At 40.5% G+C, this 18,565-nt stretch overlaps 1 protein-coding gene across 9 annotated transcripts in view; it reads left to right on the plus strand.

Moving 5' to 3' along the window:
* Nucleotides 1-18,565, plus strand: part of MEF2A (myocyte enhancer factor 2A) — a 163,799-nt gene that overhangs the window by 140,820 nt on the left and 4,414 nt on the right. For 6 of the 9 annotated variants that reach the window (XM_023254974.2, XM_023254973.2, XM_045058880.1 and 3 more), the window contains 3 exons: nucleotides 9,371-9,394; nucleotides 13,678-13,804; nucleotides 17,453-17,579. In XM_023254974.2, coding sequence (XP_023110742.2) covers nucleotides 9,371-9,394; nucleotides 13,678-13,804; nucleotides 17,453-17,579 — 278 coding nt within the window. Of the gene's footprint in view, nucleotides 1-9,370; nucleotides 9,395-11,294; nucleotides 11,594-13,677; nucleotides 13,805-17,452; nucleotides 17,580-18,565 lie in introns of those variants that run through there. The other 3 variants (XM_023254977.2, XM_023254976.2, XM_045058881.1) reach the window with 2 other exon arrangements.

An 18,565-nucleotide genomic window follows, 5' to 3' on the forward strand; every position in this document is an offset into this window, starting at 1 on the left:
ATTTTAAATACACAGAAATCAGATTATAGAAAAACAGGATGTAAATATGTCGAGTGGTTATTTAAAATTATAGCTAAATAAAGAGAGGCTGTTATGTGTAAGTTTAGTTTTACCAGGCAGGAACCTTTGCTCAGAGATCCCATCACCAAATTTATAAATTAAACCTGACTTAGGTGTTTCTTCTCTGTACTTTGCGTATTTTCAGTAATCAATTACACATGCTTTTCTGTAGGAGAAACACTAAACCAGGTTTTAGAAAATTCTACATACCAAAGAGAACCATTGCAGAATAGGGAACAGTGCATCAAAACTGAATGAGTTATTCTCCAAATAATTTTTGTTTATTCCTTCTCAGATCACCTTCCCATTTAATTCTGTAAAGAATACAGGTCTGTCCACCCCAGCCCTTAGCAACGTCTTCATAGTTCCAGCCTCATATGCTTTTTAATCCTATATTTATGAAGAAGAGTATATGTATCCCCTTTAGCCTCTTATAGAAAACAATTAGAATATGTTTTAAAACCATTCTTCGTATCACTGTTGTTTGACTAACAGTGTGATGTGCCAGGTGTCCTTTCTGCGGTGCAGCTGCTAAACTCACTATTTGATTTTTTTCGCTAAGTGAAAGTTGGTGCTGTCAGGCTTTAGATCATAAGTCTATGTATGTATGATGCTTTGTAGATTCCCAAACATCTTCCTATGCATTGTCCTATTTGACTGTCAATTATACTGTAATTTTGGCTAGGTAGAGATGAGGAAACTAGTATTTGTCCAGGGTAATACAAAAGGGAGCCAGGACCAAAATCTTTTAAGTCAAGAAACAAACAAGTACTTTTTCATTTGGAGATAGAAGGCTGGAGACCGTGTGGCTCCCAGCCTTACAATGAAAATGAGTAGGACAGACAGGTTCACAGTTCTCCGTGGATAGATCGTAGTGCTGAGATTTCATGGCAACCAAGTGGCCCAGGCTCTAGGGAGAGACAGAAACTGCAGGGAGAGGACATTTGAGCACTGACTTACCTGGGTAAGACACGGGTAATAAGAGTTAAGCTCAGATGATTGGTGGATTGCTGGAGGTCAAGTGCTCACTGGCAGGACAGTGGAAAACCCCTAGGGCTGTGATACAGGAGTCGGAGTTCTTTGATAGGCTTTTTCTCTGTGAACCCCACTAGATACTCACAGAAGAGACTGGGGATACTCTGAAAAAGTCTGTGTAGCATACAAGTGGGAGAGGGGAAGAGCAGCCACCGCACTAGGGATAAAAAGTTTTGCCTGGGCCCTTTTCCCCTTTCTCTCCTATGGACCAGAAGTCTGTGAGGAGATGAAAAACAGAAGGTGTCACCCTGAAGGCACTGGTGACCTCCCATTGTATCTGGAGAAATGGAGATGGAAAAAGATCTCAGCCCATGGTGGAGGAGCAGGGCAGGGTGACCGAGAAGCACCACAGCCTGGGGTACGGCACCAACAAGAGAAAGCTTCATACTGAGAATGGAGCAGTCACTGGGGAAAAAACAAACTGCCCCTGACAAATCAATGCTCACGTCTTCCCAGAGGGATTTGAGGCCCATGGTGGATGTACTGAGGGTAACCATTGAAACAGTGAAGCTCAAACCCAGCCCAATTCCTAATTAAATGAACTCAAATCATACACTAAAGACCTAGCAAGAGGAAAGACCTGTAGGTCAGTGGCATTACCCAAACTGCAATACAAAGAGAAAGAAGAGTGAAAATAAATGGTGCAAACAACAGCAGAACAAAGCCTTCAAGAGCTGTAGACTTTTATCAGGTGGATTAACATGTTTGTAATTGGACTTCCAAAAAGAGAAGAGAGAGAACAGAGCAGAAGAAATATTTGGAGAAATCATAACAACACCAAGTAGGATAGGTACACACACATTCAGACTGCTAAAAGCAAAAGACAAAGTGGAAGAATCTTAAAGGCAGCCAGAGGGAAGAGACAGAAGAGCAAAGGTAAGAATTTATAACATACTTCAGAAACTACACAAGCTGCAGAACAGCGGAGTGACAAAGTACTGAGATCCAAAACAAAACCCCCTCAACCTAGAACTCTGTATCCAGCAAAAATATCTTTCAAAAATGAAAGAGAGAAACTTTCTCAAACAAAAAACCTGGAGGATACATTGCCGGCAGACCTACTGTACAAGAAATGCTAAAGGAAGTCCTTCACAGAAGGAATATGATACCAGCAAAAACTTGGATCTATACAAAGCAACAAAGAACAATGGAAATGAAGTAAATGAAGATAAAATAATTTTATAAACATTTTATTTTAGAACAATTTTAAATGTCTACAAAGATTACAAAGATAGGATAGAAAGCTCTCCACACCCAATTTCTCCGATTGTTGACATCTTGCATTAGTATGTACACTTGTTGCAACTAACAAGTCAGTATTGATACACTGTAATTAACTGAAATCCATACTTTATTCAGATGTCCTTAGTTTTTAACTGCATGTGTTTTCTGTTTTGGGATCCCATCCAGGACACCAGGTTACATTTGGTAGTCATGTCTCCTTAGCCTCCTCTTGGTTGTGATAGTTCGTAAGACTTTCCTTGCTTTAATGACCTTGACAGTTTTGAGAAGTACTGGTCAGGTATTTTGTAGAATGCTCCTCAGTTGGGATTTTTTTCTCATGATTAGACTAGGGTTATTGGTTTCAGGGAGGAAGGCCATAGAGGTAAAGTGCCATTTTTATCACATCATATCTATCATTATCGGTAATTACTATTGATGGTAACCTTGGTCACCTTGCTGATGTAGTGTTCCATGGGTTTCTCTGCTGCAAAGATACTCTTCTTCCTTTCCAAACTGTCCTCCTTGGAAGGAAGTCCCTATGCAAGGTCCATACTTAAGGAGTGGGGAGTGAGGCTCTACCTCCTTGAGGGCAGAATGTCTACATCAGTTATTTGGAGTTCTTCTGCACAGGTGACTGATCTGTTCACTTTCATTTACTTAATAATTTATGTTAATATGGACTTATGGACATTTATACTTGGGGTTATAATACTCCTAAATTCTGTGAATACCTAAGTTTACCAATACTGTCTTACTCTTTTGCTCACATTGTTCTACCTTTAGCTATTGAGGACTTGTTGGGTGGTTCTTGTGCCTCTCTCACACAGTCATCCTCATGGGGTTTTTTTGGTGGCGGGGAGCATGGGGGAGTTGCTTGGAAATTTCTCAGGTAGTACAAAATGCTCTAGGCTCATCCTATATATTTCCTGCCCCAGTGCTAGAACCAGGCATTTCTCCAAGGAACCTTGGTTCCTTTTATTGCAGAATGGTATTAGAAACCAAAATCTGGGCATTTTCCTTTTTTAAAATTGCTCCAAAAGATCACCAGCTTTCTAAGCAAAAACAGTGGGAATGAATTTTGTACTTCTAGCACATGTAAAAATAAAATACATGGCAACAGAAGACAGAGAGGCAAATCGTAAATACACTGTTCTAAGCCCTTAACCTACACCTAACGCGATACCTATTTGAAAGTGAACACTAGAGAAAACATACCATACAAACATTAACCATAAGAAGGCCAGCATAGCCATAATGATTCCAAACAATGTAGAGTTTACAGTCAGGAATATTACCAATGATTAAAGAAGGACAGCACATAGTCCAATTTCCAAGAAATATCTTTTTAAAAAAATTTTTTTAATGTTTATTTTTGAGAGAGATGGAGTGTGAGTGGGGGAGGGGCAGAGAGAGTGGGAGACACAGAATCTGAAACAGGCTCCAGGCTCTGAGCTGTCAGCACAGAGCCTGACACAGGGCTCAAACCCACGAACCATGAAATCATGACCTGAGCTGAAGTCGGACGGTTAACTGACTGAGCCACTCAGGTGCCCCTAATGTTTGTTTATCTTTGAAAGAGAGAAACAGAAACACAGAGTGCAAGCAGAGGAGGGGCAGAGAGAGAGGGAGACACAGAATCCGAAGCAGGCTCCGAGCTGTCAGCACAGAACCCAACTTGGGGCTCAAACTCACAAACCTCAAGATCATGACCTGAGCCGAAGTCAGACGCTTAACTGACTGAACCACCCAGGTGCCCCAAAGAAATAAGTATCTTTAATGTATATGCACCTAACAGAAGACCTTCAAAATTTATAAAGCAAAAACTGATAGAATTAAAAGGTGAAATAGAAAAATCCACAACTGTACTTGGAAATGTACATAAGTACGTGAGTATGCCTCATAATAAACTGGTAAATAATTTTCATCAATGTGTAAAAAGGGATAGTGTATCAAAACCAAATGGTTTCATCCCAGGAATACAAAAGCTTGTTATATGAAAAATTATCCATATAATTCACTGTAAACAGAATTCAGCGTTTATGATAAAAACAAATTTTTCAGCAAACTAGGAAAAGATGGGAACGTCTTTAACCTAATGAAGAACATCTACAAAAGTCCTACAAGTAAGGTGCTTAATTAAAATAAAGGGAAAATACTGTATTTTATTAATTTAGGAACTAGGCAATGATGCCTGTTCTCACCACTCATCTTCAGCATTATATTAGAAGTCCCAGCCAGAACAGTAAAGCAAGAAAAATCACTAAAATGTATACATTTTGGGAAGGAAGAAATGAAACTGTCTCTATTCACAGAAGACATAATTATCTATGTAGAAAAGCATAAACAATCTGTAAAACCAAAAAACAAAACCCAACCTCCTGGGACCAGTCAGTGAGTTTAGCAAGGTCATGGGGTACAAAGTCAATATATAAAAGTGGATTGTATTCTTATACTAACAATGAATAACTGGAACTTGAAATTTAAAAATCCCATTTATATAGCACCAAAAATTAAAGAAATACCTAGATAGAAATCAGACAAAATGTGTTCATGATTTGCATGCTAAAACCTACAAAACAGTGTTGCAAGAAATCAAAGGCTTTTATGAATAGGTACATTATGTTAATGGATTTGAAGACTCAGTATCGTATGTCGCTTATTCCTAAATTGATCTATACATTAAACTAATCCCAATCAAAATCACAGTAAGCTGTTTTGTAGGTATCAATAAACCAATTCTAAAATATATATGGAAAGGCAAAGGAACTATAATAGCCAAAAGTTTTGAAAAAGAACAAAAAATACCTGGTTTCAAGAGCTGCTATAAAGCCATGGTAATCAAGAATGTGTGGTACAGGTACAAAGATGGGCACGTAGATCACTGGACAAAACAGAGAGCCCAGAAAATAGACCTACACAAATACATTCAGTTGGTTTTTGGCAAAGGCAGTAAAGCAATTCAGTGGAGAAAGGATAGTTGCTATAGCTAACTCTGTTGGAACAATTCAACATCCATATGCAAAAATAAAATCTCAAAGTAGAACTCCTACCTTATACAAAAATTAACTCAAAATGTGTCATAGACTCAAATGCAAAATACAAAAACCCTGAAACTTCTAGAAGAAAACATTGGAAAAAAACAATACACCACCAAAAGCATGGTCCATAAAGAAAAGTTTGATATATTGATGCTTATCAAAATAGTTTCACTATCAAAAAAGTTTTACTCTGTGAAGGCCCTATCCAGAGAATAAAAATATTAGGAGAAGCTGTTTGCAAATCACATATCCAGTAAAGGACTTGAGTCCAGAATGCTACAACTATACATCTATTAGAATGGCTAAAATTTTTAAAAATTAAATCATAGGGAATATAGTCAGTGATACTGTGACAGCATTGTTTGGTGACAGATGGTAGCTACACTTGTGAGCACAGCATAGCGTATAGAGTTGCTGAATTGCTGTGTTGAACACCTGAAACTAATGTAACATTGTGTGTCAGCTATACCCAAGTAAAAGTACCCAACAAAACCAAAATACTAAAAACACCCAAGTTCTGGCGAGGATGCAGAACAGCAAGAACTCTCCCACATTCGTGCTTGGAATGCAAACTCATACACCACTTTGGAAAACAGATCCGCATCTTTTTATGAAGTTCAGTATATACTTGTCATACAACCCAACAATTCTCTCCTAGAGAATTTTCCCAAGTGAATTAAAACTATGTTTCTACAGAAATCAGTATTTTTCATAGTTGCCAAAACCTTTGAAGACAACCTAAATGTCCTTCCAGCAGATGAATGGGTGGATGCTATACACACTGTGGAACATTCAAAGGAATACTGCTCAGCAAAAGAAAGGATGAGCTATTTATTCACAGCAGTATAGATGAATCTTAAATGAATTTTACTAAATGAAAGAAGCTGGATCCAAAAGACTACATAGTATATGATTCCATTTACATTTCCTTCTGGAAAATGCAAAGCAGATGAGTGGTTGTTGCCAGGGATGGAGAGAGGAGTTGACTACAAATTTGAGGTGAATTTTTGAGGTAATGGAACCATTCTGTGATTCTGTGTTGTTAGATGTACATATGAGTCAATGCTTGTGTTAAAATCCGTAAAATCTATACAATACATAGAGTGACTTTCACCATATGCAGTTAAAAACCAGGATTCCAGGGGAATTGAAGACTGAATGCAGACCATGACATGTGAATATAACTGTATCACAAGTGGGTGAGATGATGGCACTGAAGGGGATGAGGAAGAAAAGAGCTCCCAGTAACTTTGGACATTGTTTTATTCTAGGTAGAACAAAAAAATTGTAGGAAATCATTGTGTTCAAGATAGTACATTTGTTACACAGTCAAAACAGTGAATACATTATAGAGAAAGCCAGATTTCTCATTTTTGGGGAAAAAAAAGTTACAAATAAGCAAGGTGGGTGTGGGGTTGGGGGAGGCTACAGTGAACCCTGTGTTTCTGGGCTGCAGTTGGAAGTTTCAGTGTGGTTTTTTTTTTGACATATATAGGTAGAGAAATATAAATGTATATACACATGAATAGTACACATCATACGTTTCCTAGCTCTGTCTGCTGATAGGCCCTTGAAACAGTGACACCTGGTAACTGAGTACAGCTAGTGCTGGATCTTTGTCTCTAAACATTCTCCAACAAAGGGAATCAGGACTCTTCGGAGAAGTGATTGTAGAGCTGGGGTGACGAAAATTCAAGATGAGTCAGAGAGGTGCCAGAGGATAAGGAAGTGCAGGTGAAAAGGTCACAGGAACCAGCCTTTCAGGAGAGTTCCCAGTGGCCAAAATGAGAACAGTTTAAGTAACAAAATAAGTAATAGGAGATTTGGATTATTACCCAAGGAAAAAAAATACCAAGTCTATTACCGATACGAGTAAATTATTGAATAAATGAATGGAGAAGGGACAGCTCTTCCTTAGAGAAGAATTCTAATTAACATATGTGAACAGAAAGAGCGAAATAGCAAATCATTGTTATAACACTACAGTACAGAGACCAGGCCAGGCAAGGTCAACGGATGTTAAAATAAGTGAGCAAAAGTTAAAGGAAAAACAGGGTATTTGCACATCCTCAAAATGTCTCTCCCCAAATAATTGTTGATTACAAAGGAAAGGTGGTGATTTTTGCAGTGGGGAATGCTCGAAGATGTAACCTTAACCGGGCAATCAAGCTTGACATCACTGGTAATGAGATGGCATGTCTTCTGAAATGATGTGCTAAGAGGGTCACAGTCACCTTCTTTGGTATTCTTGCAAAAATCCACGCTCTTTATCTAACTGAGAAAATAAAAGACCCACATTGTGGGACATTCAACAAGATATTCGACCAGTACTCTTCAAAGTTATCAAGGTCATGAAAAACAAGGAAAGATGGGAGGGAACTGTCGAAGACTAGAGGAGACTAAGGATGCATGACAATTAAAGGGCATATGGGACGCAGGATTTGGTCCTCAATCAGTACAGGGACATGGTGAAGAAGACCAGGGAAGTCCAAGTGAAGTCTGTAGCTTTCGTTTCTGCTATGGTCTTTTTATTAGTTTTGACAACTGTAACATGTTTCTTTGGAATGTAAACCTGGATGGGGGGGGAACTGCTGGGGTACAGTATGTGATGCTATGCTCTGTTTGTAGCTGCTCTCTAAGGGTAAAATTATGTCAGGATACAAAGTGAAAACTACATACATACATAACAAAGAAATATACTCTACCCTCCCTCCCCCCCCCCCCCTGCCAAAAAAGAGGAGTTCAGAAAAAACATTTAAGCATTTCGGATAGTCACCTTTCAGGAACAAGATGTGGAATGCCTGCCACTATTTTTCAGAAATGAAAACCATAGGAAGGTTCATTTAAGACTCAGAAATATGTTTATAAGAATTAGCAGTAAACTGCAGAATTTAAGACAAAACTGCATTTAGGCATTTAGCAACTGGTCAGGATCACTGGTCTTTTTTACAGAGATCATGAAGCTTCTTTGCAGAATACTCAAAATTTGCCATATAAATAATTTTGCACCCTTTTCCCTGAGGTTAAAGTGAAAACTAATACATCACACACCCATAGTATTTTGATGCGACTCTTATCATTGGAGATGTGTAAAAATATCTATAACTAAACAGTCGAAGAACATTTTACCCATATTTGAAATAGCAGTTGTAGACCAAGTGATTATTTCTCAGAGTACATGACCAGCCTCCCTGTTTTATAGTGTTTGCGGATGAACTTGCTTTCAGATTGGGATTTCATGTATCAGTGCTGCCTATAAAGATACGTTCCATAGATTGACAAATTTGACTTACTCAAAGTAAAATAAGGAAAAAACTAGTTAGCAGATGATTTCTAGCCTAATGTTTTCTAGATGCTTAGGAGAAAAGGAGCGAATACATTTCATTCAGCTCTTTTCTGGACATGATTTATCAGTTCACTTCTCTTCCAGTCTCATTTTCTTCATAAGTGTGGCTTTTCCACAGTGAAATTATATCTATGAAAATGGTATTTGCAGATGATCTGTAAATCTGTTATTTAAAATCGTTACTAACAAATGTTTGAGTTCTTGTTGTTTCATAACACTGTGCTAGCTGCTGTGGGATAAGGAAACAAAATAATTTCTGCCGACCAAAGAGCACACATCTAGAAGATGAATAATGGACATGTGTGACACAGTGGGCTAGGGACGGGAGGATGAAGTATTCTCAAGATTTCAAATATAAACTGGTATCGTGATGAGGAACTCCTTTGACATACTGTTGCAGCAGCTGGCTGTGTGTAGGTGAGGCCAGCATAGGAGCCGATGAAGCCTGGGGGGAGTGGTGTCTTTAAAGCCTGTCTTTCTTCTGAAATCAACTACCAGTGAAGAAACAAGTAATTTAGATTTGTATTCGTTGCATATATATAATCATCTCTTGAGAGTTCCAAGTAACTGCCAGTGTCCAAATAACATGTTTTTCTAAAGAAATATTTTATTTTTGAGTATCAACAGTCTTAGTAACTCTTGTATCCCTCTTATGTGCTGAGTACAGTCGGAGGAAGAGGAATTGGAGTTGGTGAGTGTGCCTGAAGGGAGTTACAAATGATCTAGAAAGTACTAATTCTCTTAAACGTTTTTATCTAATGAGTGTTCCCTTTGTTACACAGTTTTTCTTGTAGTTACTAAACACTGCAAGCACTTTGAATAACTGAACCAAGCTACTGGAACTACAGAGTCTGTCTCGTTTCTCTATGTATAATTGTGTATCTTGACCCCTTTTGTTTGCTGGAGGGAACACTGGAACAGAGCCTTTAAAAACAAGAGTTGTCAATGATCACAAGACACTTACTTGTTAAAGATTTTTTTAAGGAAAGATACAAAATACCGTATATAGTTCCCCAAATTATTAACATGTTTTTAGAAAATGACCTCACCCTAGAAGTTCCTCAGATTGTAACACATGGTCTTGTGCCATTTCTCTTTCCTTCAAAAAGATGACATCATTTTTGGTGAGGTCACCTTTTTCAGCGTTGGAATTATTTCATACTATCTGAGATGATCTGAACAATAAGGGGGTTCCCTGTTTACTAAAACGAATGTAATTTACACAGATTTTATACTTTTGTCTAGCAGGAGATACTCTGCTCTTAAAAGTAGCTATTACCTTTTTTCTAGAACAAATGATTTCTATTGGCTTTTCTTCTAGAAAGTAAATCTGACTAAAAAGAACTTTCATTTGATCTATTCTTTGGGAACTAAACTCCCAGATTCACAGAAATGATCATATGAATTCAAAGTCAGCTGCTAATTGGATATTTATAAGGTGGAAAAACTTGAAAATGTTTTAGTTTGTAGCATGGACAAGTGTTCAGATTGCATGAGAGCATGGGGGGAAGGCATCTGTTGGTTGTATTTGTATTTTATTATTACATATATATGCATGCTGGTGTGTTTTGCACAGTTTTTTTCTTTTTAGATAAGGTTGTCTGTGCTCTGTCCTTAAAATAAGAGATCATTCTTTAACTTTGTGATCACTCACAGTTTTAGATGTGGTTTTCTATTTAGGTAAACTAAAATATATTAGTTCGCTGACATTGTGGTGTTGATTACATCATGTGTAGATTCGGACTTTCTTCTGGGGAAATACTTTATTTAGTGATACAGTAATTAGAAAACGGAAGTTTAAGTTTATAATTCAGTATAAAATAATTCATCTTAGACTAGTTACCTTAAGTTGTCAGGAGTGCTTCCTTTCAATTCTCTAACAATATGCTGCCCTCTAGTGGTTCACAAGTCGCTTACTCAGAAAAGTCAATGCCATGGAGATTAGGATCTTTTGATGGCTGGAACCAATATGTTGGTGTTCACTGTTATGCACGCACGTCCGTGTGCACGCACACACACACACACACACACACACCACCCCTTCTGGAGGTCATGCCAGGAAATTGCCATGGAGATGAAGCTCTGGCATGGATAGAACCAGGCCAAACTGGGTCATGCTGTGTTCTTTTGCCTAGTATTTGACTCTTGAATTTCCAGTGACCAAATCTTAGAACAAATTATATACTCCAAAGTATATCTCTACCTCAAAAATTCATTAAAATTATTAACCTGATGCTGAGATGAAAGTGTATTTCCCAGTTACCATAGAGTGACTTCCACATTCCTTAAAATACACCCCCCAGTTACAGAATCTCAAAGATAAATTTCTAAATCTTTGTAAACTACAAAATGCAGAAAGCATAAAAGGTATTTGTAATTAAGAAACAAATACATAACCTGAAACTATAAACAGTTCATATCCTTTATAACTTATGCTGATTCAGACTCTATTAAATTTTTTTTGGTGTTTATTTTTGAGAGAGAGAGAGAGTGTGTGTGTGTGTAAGCAGGGGGGAGGGGCAAAGAGAGAGAAGAGGCAGAGAATCAGAAGCAGGCTCGGTGCTGTCAGCACAAAGCCCGACTTGGAGCTTGAACTCACAAACTGTCAGATCATGACCTGAGCCAAAGTCAGATGCTCAACTGACCGAGATACCCAGGTGCCCCTTTTTTTAAAATTGTTTTTAATTGCTGAATCAGACTGTAAAACTTAATTAGTTTTAAATGTGGAGCTCTGTGGTCAAAACCAAAATAATAATTACAAACACCATCTATTAGCATTTAGGAAGTTGTTCAAATTGATTTGAACTCTCAGATATAATCATGGATGGCTCTGACCCAAAGTGAGGAAGGACGGACTGGTGCCTTGGGGTCTACACTAAAAACTCTTCTGGTAAGAGCCTGGCTACATAGATTCCTTGAGCAGCCTTGCTGTACTAAAACACCTTTACTTCATGGTAGCTCCAGGGGGCATAACTATGTCAGAAGGAATAAATATATTTTCCCCCCTCTTTTTTTGTTAACCAGTTATAGAAATCTTGGGAGGGTTTCTTGGGACAATAAAGATACTGTGTTACATCTGTATAGTACTTCAGTTACCAAAGCACTTCCCACCTATGACCTCAGTAGAGCTTCACAAGGTAGGACTACAAGATCACTGTCTTCCCTACTGTACAAAGAGGTACAGAGAGGTTAAATGATTTCCCCCCTACTTAGGAAATAGTGAATTTGTGACAAAAACCCAGGTGCTATAGCCACATACTAAATGGTCTTTGTTAATTAGAATAGAAACTTCAAGACTGGGTGGAAAATACAAACTAAAAAGAAATAAACAGATCTGGATCCGAATCAAATGATCAACATTCAAGCATCTAAATCTGGCCAAAGGCCTTCATCTGAAATGGTGATAGAGAAAACCGAATCACACTCTTGAGTCTTCATAATCTTAAGGGCACTGAATTGTGGTTTTATTGATATGACTTAGACCCCCAAATGTCAGTTTTCAGGCTGTAATTTCATTTAAAATAATAACCCTGGAGGAGATATGCTTTGGCCTTCTTGTGTGCTGACTGCATGGATCAAGGAGTCTGTTCCTCTGATCTTCGTTTTGGAGTGTTCCCTTAGGCCACTGTGGTGAGAAACTGCTCTGTCATCCCCCAACATGTACTGGAGTGGCCATCTTAAACTGACTTGATTATTCGATAGTTGATTTTTCTTTTTTTTTTTTTAACGTTTATTTATTTTTGAGACAGAGACAGAGCATGAATGGGGGAGGGTCAGAGAGAGGGAGACACAGAATCCGAAACAGGCTCCAGGCTCTAAGCTGTCAGCACAGAGCCCGACGCGGGGCTCGAACTCATGGACCGCGAGATCATGACCTGAGCCGAAGTCGGACGCTTAACCGACTGAGCCACCCAGGCGCCCCGATAGTTGATTTTTTTTTTCTCAACGTTTTTATTTATTTTTGGGACAGAGAGAGACAGAGCATGAATGGGGGAGGGGCAGAGAGAGAGGGAGACACAGAATCGAAAACAGGCTCCAGGCTCCGAGCCATCAGCCCAGAGCCTGATGCAGGGCTCGAACTCACGGACCGCGAGATTGTGACCTGGCTGAAGTCGGACGCTTAACCGACTGCGCCACCCAGGCGCCCCGATAGTTGATTTTTAAAATTCATTCCTAGTGTAGATAGAATACCATGTAGATGGAGTCAGTCAGCAAGCATTTAATTTTGCTCCATACACAGCTCTACCAAAAGTATGTTAGTCACAAGCTCTCTCTATGCAAAGCCTCTCCTTTCAGAAGAGTTGGGGACTGAGGGATGCATATCCGAACCTACTGCTAAGAAATAGGTCACTGGGTGGGTGATGTTGACAGTGGAGGAGGCTGAGCACGTACGGGGGCGGGGTAAGTGGTGTGTGCGCAGTGTGCAGGCACATCAACTGCAGGATCACCGGGAAGGAAATCTGAAAGCAAGCTGTACTTCAGCAAGCCAAGACTTAAAACCATGTTAACATGGAAATGCTGCAACTATAAGTAGTTTTGATCCCTAAACTCATGGACTTACGTTGTCTGTATACAAATGACTTTTGCTCTCTTCAGGTCTTTAAAACCCAGACGTTTATTTCAGGTAGCCTGGCGGTTTTTGTAGCGCCATTGAGTCCTTATTTATGTTAACACATAAAAGTGTTATCACCCGTAATGCAAGTTTCTGTTTTAAGGGTATATCCTCGACATCAATAAACTCTGAAAAAAGACAAGGGAAAATGAATAGTTAACTATGTTCCTTGAAATTAAACATTTAGTTATTCCCATTAGTATTTTTAAAGATTTTTTTTCACATTATCACTGCTTTAAGAAATGATGACATTCACATCATAAAACTGTGAAAAATGTCACTTCTAAATTGAATGTTATTTTTAAAATACTAAGTCTGAGTATAAATACTCAAATAATGACACTTTTTCTGCCCTCTCACAGAATACCCAGAGGATAAGCAGTTCTCAAGCCACTCAACCTCTAGCTACCCCAGTCGTGTCTGTGACCACCCCAAGCTTGCCTCCACAGGGACTGGTGTACTCAGCCATGCCGACCGCCTACAACACTGGTGAGCCTGCTCTCGTGCCTTTTGTGGATTTTAGTTTTGTTTTGTGATCAGCATGTGCTTTTGTGATTTTTTTTTAAGTGTATTGATCGAAATAAATGATTTCCAGTGTTTTAGATTCACATTTGGATGTATTAAAAAAAAACAAATACTAGCTTTGAAAAATGTACAGAAAATACATTGACTGTAGAATGGTTTCCCAGCATCGACCTTTACTTCCCCCTGACAAAGAAACAGGCGGCCGTTCTCACAATTCCGGCCCGTGCGTCAGACCGAGGAGGATGGACTGTCGTCGTTTCTCATCGTACAGTCCCTCACTCTTCCCAGCTGTTGAAGGAAGAGGTTTTTCTCTTCATGCCGTGTTAGCCAGCTTGGGGAAGACGGAGCCTCCTTGCACTTGGGACCCCGCAGGGCAGTGGATGTGTCGCTGTGCCGGGCACGTTGTGTTGTCCTCCATGTGTTTGTGCCCCAGGAGCAAGACCAGGCCCTTTCTTGTTTCTCCTGAGAGCAAGTCACTCCCCTTTTGGGAGAGGAGCTTTTCACCCATTTATGTTTATTTAGACGTTTCATTTTAAAACCCACGATTTCGGGGCGGTGTTAAGAAAAGCTACAACCACTGCCCTGAGTGGAGGGGTGTGTGGAGCCGCGCAGACTGTGTGGACAGTCCTCCACATACATCCGCCCTTCTGGGGAGAGGCAGGAGGTGTGTGGCAGCACTTTCACCGGCTGAGAGGCAAGCACCCAATGCTTCAGAGAAGGAAACGGTTAAATTTTACCTTGTCAGTTATGAAGAGACTGCAGTATAGGGCGTATATTCTTCTCATGATTCTTCTAAGTAGACTGTAATAAAAACCAGCTAATTTTAGACTTCAGGGTAAATGCTTTAGCACAGTGTTTTCAAACTGCTGTCTGGAGCTCCCTGAGGCCACTGATACATTTGATTGTCACTTTAATTGCATGTAGTACACTTAAAGCAAAATTGTAAAAGGTTTTGTTGAAAAAGCCTTTCAGAAAAATGTCGACCTTTTCTAATCGATATGAAAAAGAAACATGTCCGAATCTACTAACTGCAAAATCTAGGGTAAAACAAGAGATTACGCATTCATAGAAATTGTTTCATTCCACTGATGACCAGCTAGCTGTATGAGTGACCGTATGCCAGGGACATAGCTTTTCTCCCGAGTTTCTGCCAGCTAAGGAGCAGGACATACATGAGATGGCAGCTATGGAGGTAAAGTCCTCAGTGGCCGAGGTTGGCAGTTTGCGCTCTGAGACTTGAGCATGTGAGGAGGAAAGAGGGAAATCTAAGAGCTAGAATGTTCCAGAGGGATACTAGCTGAGAAGATGGGGCTTGAACTGGTATTCAAGTGAGAGTAGTTTACTGAATAATACTTCATGACAGGTTTTTCAGTATACTTAGAAACTCCACTATGCTTGTTTTTAGAAATGCAGTTGGATTCGCAAGAACGTGTTTTTCTAAAAGTCCAGAAGGATTCACCAAAACATAAAAATGGAGTCCTGTTCTCTCAAAACCATCAATCGTGTGGCTTCAGTCTGACTCCTTCTTTTAACTTAGACTTTGCACTCTTTTTCAGAGCATGTATTTGGCTTAATTTTACCATATTATCTTTAATGTATTTAGTTGCCCTTTCTAAAAATATAACCGTTTTCATTTTTCTTTAGTATATCATCTGGCTTTCGGTACATATTTAGAGTCAGACTCATGCCAGATGGTCAATAAAAGGATAAAAAAATGAGCAACATTTCAAAAAATACAACAGTTGTTATGCAGACACTTCCTCATGCCCATCAGTAAGGTCACTCCCAGCTTCCTAGACTTGCTCGTGCATCCATTCAGCACATACTTATCAAACACCTACTATGAGGCAGGTACTGGGCCAGGCACAACAGGAGTGTGGCTAGTAGTGGAACTTAGGGAGTGTTGGGGGAGAAAGACACAGGATAGACAGCTCTCGGAATAATTTATTGTAGTCATATTAAGAGCTGCATTGAAGCTTTGACCTAAAGGAGCACAGGTGACTCAGCCAGGCAGAGTGTGGAGAGTGTTCCAGGGAGAGGGAGCACTGTGTACAAAGACGAGGAGATAGGAGCATGACGGGGAGGACAGGGATGGTGGAGGGCAGTTAGAGTTGAAACTGTAGAGGTAAGAAATTTAGAGGCCATGTTGAAGATTTTGGATATTGAGAGTGCTGGGAAGCCATAAAGTTTTAAGCAGAGAGGTAGCATGACCATATTTGTTGTTTTAAGATCACATTGACTGCAGTGTTCAGAGGGGCAAAACTGCATGCAAGGAACCCACGTGGGGGGCTGGATCAATGGCCCCAGTGCTGAATACTGATGGCTTGGACTGGAGTGGTGGTGGTAGAGCTAGTGACTCAGGCAGTATGGAGAGACAGTACGTAGAATTGAGCAGCCTTGGTGGTTGGTGGTGGAAGTAGGAGGGAAGTATCAACACCCACGGGCCTCTGGCACCAGCAACAAGGTGAAAGTCAGTGCCGTTTATCAAGATGAGGAGGTTTGGAGGAAAAGAGGAATCCAGGCTTGGGTGTCAAATTTGAGTGGTTTGGAGGGACATCCAGATGGATGTAGCAAGTCAGCAAGTATGGGGTTGGGAATACTGGAGGTGGAGAGAGTTGTGAGGCACAGGGGGGCGCTGTGGAAGGCAGCAGTGCTCGGGTGTCCCCACACCAGCCTCTGGGAACGCACCAGGCGGTCAGGAGACCGTGGCACGAGGAGCAAGCGTAGAGGCAGGCGGAACCCGAGCACCGCCTGCACTGTTTCCGCTCCGGTCCTTTTTTATTGACGTTAATTTGCTAGGAAGACCAACTTATTTACATACCTCTCTTGAGACATGGAAAAGCAGTTGAAACTAGAAGGGTTTTTGCCACCTCTCTTTAAAACTAAATGGAAAAGACAAGTGTTAATGAAGAACTGAAATAACTCTATGTGTGAATGATACCTAATGTCCTAAGTCATGGCCGAAGTGACTTGTGTCTGAAGCATTCATATAAAATAAGCTATATTATATATTATACTCTTGTAACACTTAAGTATTTTCATGAACTTGAAATTGTTTTGCAGGCAGTCAGAAACCTTTGACAGCCCCTGTACTTTGAGCAAATGCCGTTAATCAGTTGTGTAATAATGTATGATTTATGCCACTGAGCTTGGCGCTGCATGGGAAGGGGTGCCGTGTCTTTCCTGTTGCCCTTGTACTTCAAGAACCTAAGACCTGCTGTTCCAGACTCAGCCTGACCTGTCCCTCTTCTTCCGGAGGGTAGTGCTGGGCACATTTAAAATAATGGTTATGTAGGAACATCCTTTAGCAATGGCCTTTTCATTATTTCTATTTACCGGAAAAAGTATCTCAACTTCTTGTGAGACATTAAACTTATAAACATTTAGTACAAAGTTGAAACTTACTGAAATAATCCCAGATAAGCAAATATAGCCAGGACCTGTTGGCCACCCAGAAGAAGAACCGTTGTGGGGTTAGACCTGTGTGGTGTTTTAGGTTATGAAGTGCCTGGCTTCTCTCAAGCTAGGAGCTTCTGGAGCTACTATTTGAAAAGCCTATTTTGCACGGGCCTCTTATTACACACACGAGCAAGATTTCTTTCCTTGTTTTAGATTACTCACTGACTAGTGCGGACCTGTCGGCCCTGCAGGGCTTCAACTCGCCGGGAATGCTGTCTCTGGGACAGGTGTCGGCCTGGCAGCAACACCATTTAGGACAAGCAGCCCTCAGCTCTCTGGTGTGAGTAGCTAGAAATTTTCCCCAGATCTCTATTCCCAACCCGTGCACTTTCTTTTTCTAGCTGTTACAGTCTTCACGCTGTTGACTTTCACATGACTGTCCTACAGTGATTCTTTTTTAGGTGGTACAAGTGTTTGGAGAAAAGATTTTCTTTATGATGATTCTAGATAATAGCTTGGATACCGAGCAAACTAGGCATTCCTTGAAGAAATTCGGGGAGCAAGCCTTTTCTTGTATGGAGGTAGAGAGACACATAGTAACCAAGGGGCACTGTGGCACCAATGTCACCCGTATGCACCTCCTACCTACCCACCAGTGATTAAGCCACCGGTCCCAGCTCTCCTTCCCAACCTCTATATCTGATTCCAGTGTTGGAAAAAGGCAGCTTTGAGGTATTCAGGCCCACCTACCACTTTTTTGGGGGGTTTTCTCTGCTTTGGTGATTAGATAAGGGATAGAAAAATAAGTGGCCAACCCTCACGGAGGCCAGCTGGCTGTGCTTTTCTGTCTCCTCTGCTGAGATGCTCTCCAGCTACACAGCCCTATTGCTGTCCCGGTTCTGCAAAGGCTCTGTTCCTTCTCCTCCCTGCTAGCGACACCTGACTCCCCCCGGGCACCACCATGCATTCTCTTCACTCAGATCCCCTCACCCTGCCCGTAAGGGGTGTTCTCTTTGTTGAACTCTGCTTGGTGAGGTACAGTGTGCACAGCGAGCCAGCTGGGATCAACCCACGTGAATCCCCATAGCCTGATTCACACACAAGATACCAAACCCCTGCCATTCCTCCCTTGCTATCCACAGAGAAAGCAAAGGTTATTCTCCTTCATTTATTTTCTTTGCATGTTGGCCTTTGAGGCGTCTGTTCATCCTGATGAACACACTAAAAATAGCCCCACAGAAGCAAGTGGAAGTGGCTTGGCACTCAGGATGGGGGAACAGGCTGGACGCACACACTGTGCTGTACTACTCTGAGCAAGTTAGCCTT

The sequence above is a fragment of the Felis catus genome, chromosome B3 (assembly GCF_018350175.1).
Source record: "Felis catus isolate Fca126 chromosome B3, F.catus_Fca126_mat1.0, whole genome shotgun sequence".
Classification (NCBI taxonomy): Eukaryota; Metazoa; Chordata; class Mammalia; order Carnivora; family Felidae; genus Felis; species Felis catus.